Source organism: Lactuca sativa, chromosome 7 (genome assembly GCF_002870075.4).
Source record: "Lactuca sativa cultivar Salinas chromosome 7, Lsat_Salinas_v11, whole genome shotgun sequence".
Lineage (NCBI taxonomy): Eukaryota > Viridiplantae > Streptophyta > Magnoliopsida > Asterales > Asteraceae > Lactuca > Lactuca sativa.
In genome coordinates, this window is record NC_056629.2 from 154,640,865 (window position 1) to 154,646,499 (window position 5,635).

A 5,635-nucleotide genomic window follows, 5' to 3' on the forward strand; every position below is an offset into this window, starting at 1 on the left:
ACATAAATTCATAGAACCACATCTTATTTTATTTATATTTCATTAAATTTCACGCATGCTCGATATCAATCACATTATTCATCTCAGACTAAATAAGTCAATTTCATGTCAACCCACAACCTCACCGGCGACGTTCCGGACTCCAGAACGGCAAACTCGGACTGAAATACGAGGCCACCACCCTCGTATTCAGCAACTCCATTACAGGTGTGAAGCTTACACACCTCGGCACTTTATACTGGTTAATAGATGCACCTCTTGATATAGCATAATCCATCAACTCTTCAAACGTACCACTTTTCACCACTCGGATCTCCAACGGCCCGATTGAATTGCACTCAACCCGACCCTGTCTGTACACAGCATTCAATGATTCCTCCATAGCCAAGCAACATTGCTCCATCACCTCCTCCTTGGGTAATTCATTGGATCCTTCACTAACAACTCCCAAAATATCACATAATGACCCGGGATTGTTTCGGTATCCGCATAGCTCGAGTACTCGACCACACTCGTGTTGAACTTCTTCAACAATTTGGACGCGTTTTCAATGGCAGATTGTAGTTCGGATTCGTCAGTCTTATCGGATTCGATGCTTAACAACACGTCTTTTCGTCTCACAAAATGGAACTGTGGTGCAGAGTTGTGAAACCCGGTGACACGCAGTATGTCACCCACACAGTATCTGTAAAGACCTGCATGGGTGGTGATCACGAGTTCATACTCTTTCCCTATTTCCACATTCGCTAGATCAACCACATTGTCGGTTGACACTGAATGTGGATTGTGGGGTATGAACTCGAAATATGCCATGTTTGGCATAATTGTGTAGGAAACTTCTGATGGTTTACACAATGGATTGAGGTTAATCCCGAAGTAACATTCGGAAGATGCATACATTGTGCAAACTTTCGGTAACCCGCCACTATAATAATCTAGGGTTGGAATGTATTGAGCCATTGTACCGGTCACAATTACTTCTAGGTATTTCACATTAGGCCAAATTCGAACGATAATTCTTTCCCAATTCTTCTTTGAGCATTCGGATTCAATAACATTTGCGAGATCCGAATTCGGTCTCAGTATCTGAGACATACACTGTCTGATATCCGGATCAGAAACTGTCTCGTTGAGAGTTCCGGTCCGGATATCATGACAGAGTTCCTTCCAGTTCAGTTGAAGGAACCGAATGGCTCGGAGCAAACTCGAGGCGAATATTGCTCCGATACGGAGCACTTCTTTGCGGTCATACAGACCGCAAAGCATCTGAGCGTACATGCTTTGGAAGGAATCGGGGCAAAGAATTGCTTCGTTTGGGCTGGTGTAGACGTTATACGGGTCGAAGGGTCGGGTTTTGAAATGGTCACTTTTGTAGTAGCTTGTGAGAACGGGTCGGGCGAGTAACCCACCCGGAGTCTGTGTTTCGGATTTGACGAATAGAAAGTATAAAGCTTTTCCCTTGTCTAAACCTGGCATGTACCTGTCAATGAAATCTTTAGTCAGTCGGTGGTGGCGACGGAGACACGTGGATTGTAGGCGGTGGTGGTGCATTTTATGTACAACTGTTAATGCATGCAGTACTACATAGCGTGAGAACATACGTACAAGTTCATTACAGGCATGAGAAGGCTGTAAAGCAGTTGACGTCGATCCAAATCTTCGTGAATCGTCGGCATGAGCTTTCTTTCACCGGCGGAAGTACCAGAACTGTTTGAAAAACATGATCACGCAATAAGATCGTTAAATTCAATCGAAATAGTCAAATAAACCATCGATCGGGAACTAACCTGGTGAGAAATTCAGAAATCGGATGAGCTGATAAAATGGGAGAGCGATCACCATCGGCGATGCGTTGAATGATAGGTTGCAGGTCGTCGTAAGTGACTATCGGAATCTTCGACTTGAAAGTTTCACGATCGGTGGCTCCGTTGAGATTGTAAAGCCGGAGATATTCTGTGTCGGCGTTCCGGCTGAGTATCTCAGCCAAAACGTTCGCCTGAACTTTGTCTGTGTTTCTCGTCATCTTCTCAATGAACTGAATCGCTTCCTTATGTTTCTCCGGCGCCGGTGAAGCGGAAGACGTTCTCTGAACATTAGTCGCCATTTCGATTTTGTGTTCGATTGTTTGACACGGGATTTTGTGGTGAAGAGAAATGGAGAGTTTATATAGGATGGTTAGTGGGTCCATGGGGTCACGTGACATATCACGTGGGGCCCACGAGATATTGTAGTCAAAGGGGAATATTGTGAATGTAATGCTGGGAAAACGATGGGCCGCTTTAGGTCACGTGACGCTGAACTTCACGGCCATTTCCTTGTGAAATTGTTGCCGGTGATGATGACTGATGGCCGGCGAATTTGTCATTTTCCTCCGTCGCAAACGTAGCACGTGAGAAATCCAAGCATCATTTTATCCCTGTATCAATATTTTTGTCCCTCTCTAATTTAACATTTTTAAAAAAATTAAACAAATAAAATATTAAAAATTAAGTAGCTAAAAATTTAACAATTATGTAAACATAACTTTTTATTATTTAAAAACCTATAATTTAATCCTCCAAAAATAAAAATAAAATATTAATTAAAAGAGTGTAAATTACACGAATTGTCTCCATGGTCAACGTCCGTCCAAAGATATAGTGAGTCAGGGCGGAAAAAAAAGGGACCACTAAAGTTGAAAATTAAACAAATCGTTATAAAATTCACTATTAATATACAAAAATATGGTTACAACATTACAAAAACAACTAATTTAAAGAAAAATATTTTTCCTAACATTTTTAGATAAATTGATTTCTCTCTCTCTCTCTCTCTCTCTCTCTATATATATATATATATATATATATATATATATATATATATATATATATATATATATATATATATATATATATATATATATACAAAAGGAATTTTGGACCCCTTAGAGAAATGGGTCATGAGCGACAGCTCGGGTTGCCCACTGTCTGGACCTGGTCTGTCTATGGTTTAAGGTAATTCACGCGTTTGGTTTCTAACTTATTTTTATACCTCAGACCGTCCATATAGTTTGATTTTGTTGCGCCGTTGGTCCGTGACGGACTTAAAATGACTAATATACAATTATTTTAATACTTTAATTATCTCATTTATTATAAGAAACTGTTTAATAAATATGGGTCCCACTCATTCATCCATCCCTTCTTCCCCTTTAACTCACCTATATCAACCCTTCTTCCCTTTTACCTTACTTATCATACGAATTGCAAGAAACTACATCAGTGAACCTGAAATTTTCGGTATCCTCTACCACAATCGGACCTTAAGCTTTTAGTATCCACCATCACTACCACACCTGCTACTAGTAATGAGAACCAATACCACACTGTTATCCTACATTGACCTTGTCGCTTTCCTTCCATTACCATCTAGTCATCGCCGGTGAGCCCTCCAGTGAAGCCCACGGTCTACCATCATAACCGCATCCCTTCAACCCGTCAAAAGAAAAAAAATATGGAAGCGTCATCGATCAAAATCTAAATTTGGACCTTCATCTATAGCCGTTGACTGCATCTTACCCACCGGAGCATCACCGATCTGCATCTAAAGGCACGATCTATCGCCAATTTGCATCTAAACTCAGCTATTTAAGTCGTATTCCTCTCTTCTCCACCAATACGGTCGACCCCTGAAACGCTAACCACCGCCGTAGGGCGTCCTCTTCGATCCTTTGCTGCCAATACCAATAATGTCTTCATGAAAGAGTAGTGGCGTCACCACAACCTTCTTACCTACCACTTGGTTATCGAGCCTCTTTCCGATGAACTTGATTTCTTGTCTGTTACCCTTCAATTTCTGACCTTACTGTATTGGATGATTAGGTTTAGGTTATAGGGAATGAGGGAAGGAAGCTGATTGTTTGGTGATAGTGATTTATGAGTTTGTATATAGTGTTTTAACCAAAGAATCAGATTATGTTCATTTCCTTTAACATATTGATTTTGAGTTTTGGATTTTAGAAATGAGGTTAATAACAGTTTGCTTTTTAGGCCTGAATCGAAATGATTTTGAAGTTGGCATTTGTGGTAGGTGGTTGCAGGAGGTGAAGTGATGTTGGAGGCAAATTGGGTTTTCTTTAAGATGGGTAGGTATGGGCAATGTGAGCATGCGTTATTCCGACGTGGCTATGTAATAACGGCGACATAACGCGCCGAACACCGCGCCCAACTTGCATTTTTAGCCGTTATGGTATAAGGCATTATGATGGTAACGCTTGACAAGGAGCATGATTTCGACGCAAATTCACTCCAACGTCTATATTTTTGATTTTTCAACCGTTGTAAAAGGTCAAAAATGTAAAAAAAAAAAGTAATAGATTTTCAATCTTTTTACAACTATATATACATATACATCAACCTTTATCTTTTATACAAACCTTTTTAATTTCAAATCTTCAAAAAAAAATCTCTTTTCCCTACTATGGATCAAAACCTCAACACTCCTCCTCCAAACAAAAATACACCTCTGCATTTTGGTTTTGCACAATACGAAATGTACATGAACATTCTCAACACACAAGACAACTTTTTCAATCCTGCCTCACCCCCACCACAATTCACTACAAACCTTCCACAAAACATTTTCAACCCATTTGCTACAATGCAATAAAATATTACACAGCCACAACTCACCCAACAAACTGTACCCGAGACGCAAGCGGGGGGGGGGGGGGGGGAGCGGGAAAAAAACGGCCCAAAAATGTAGAGGATGAAGGAGTTATCCCCACAGCTCCTATTGCTAAGGCACCCTATCGCCTTGTGCCACCAGAGATGCAAGAGTTATCCTCACAGCTCCAGGAGCTGCTGGGGAAAGGGTTTATCAGGCCAAGTAGCTCACCGTGGGGAGCTCCGATCCTTTTTGTTAAGAAAAAGGAAGGTTCACACCGGATGTGCATTGATTACCAAGAGTTGAACAAGCTGACGGTCAAGAACCGTTATCCACTTCCGAGGATCGACGATCTGTTCGATCAGTTGCACGGTGCATCTTGGTTTTCCAAGATTGATTTGAGGTCTGGGTATCATCATATGAGAGTTCGCGAGGAGGATGTCCCGAAGACGGCCTTCAAGACACGTTATGGGCACTATGAGTTCATGGTGATGCCCTTTCGGGCTCACCAACGCATCGGCGGCGTTCATGGATCTAATGAATCGGGTGTGTAGGGCCATGCTGGATCGATCAGTGATTGTGTCCATCGACGATATCTTGGTGTATTTGAGGTCCATAGAGCAACATGAGGAGCACCTGAGAGAGATTCTGGGTGTACTGAGATCGAAGAGGCTCTATGCCAAGTTCTCCAAGTGTGATTTTTGGTTATGAGAGGTCCAATTCCTGGGACACCTCATTAATCAGAATGGTATTTTGGTCGATCCGGCCAAGACTGAGGCAGTTATGAGATGGGAGGTGCCGAGATCCCCTACTGAGATCATGAGTTTTCTGGGGCTGGCTGGATACTATCGAAGAGTTATTAGAGATTTCTCCAAGATTGTCGTCCCTCTCACCAGTTTGACCCGGAAGGGCGTCACGTTTACTTGGGGACCCAAGCACCAGACCTCATTTGAGACCCTTCGCCAGAGATTGTGCGAGGCTCCTATGTTAG

The 5,635-nt window shown here is 42.0% G+C and overlaps 1 protein-coding gene across 1 annotated transcript; it reads right to left on the reverse strand.

The window, feature by feature from the left end:
* Window positions 1-17: 17 nt before the first annotated feature.
* Window positions 18-2,564, reverse strand: LOC111904263 (probable indole-3-acetic acid-amido synthetase GH3.1). The gene is given in 4 exon segments (XM_023900041.3): window positions 18-420; window positions 423-1,480; window positions 1,606-1,707; window positions 1,788-2,564. Coding segments are annotated over 4 exon segments (1,875 nt in total). The 5' UTR covers window positions 2,204-2,564; the 3' UTR covers window positions 18-121.
* Between the last annotated feature and the right edge of the window lie 3,071 nt (window positions 2,565-5,635).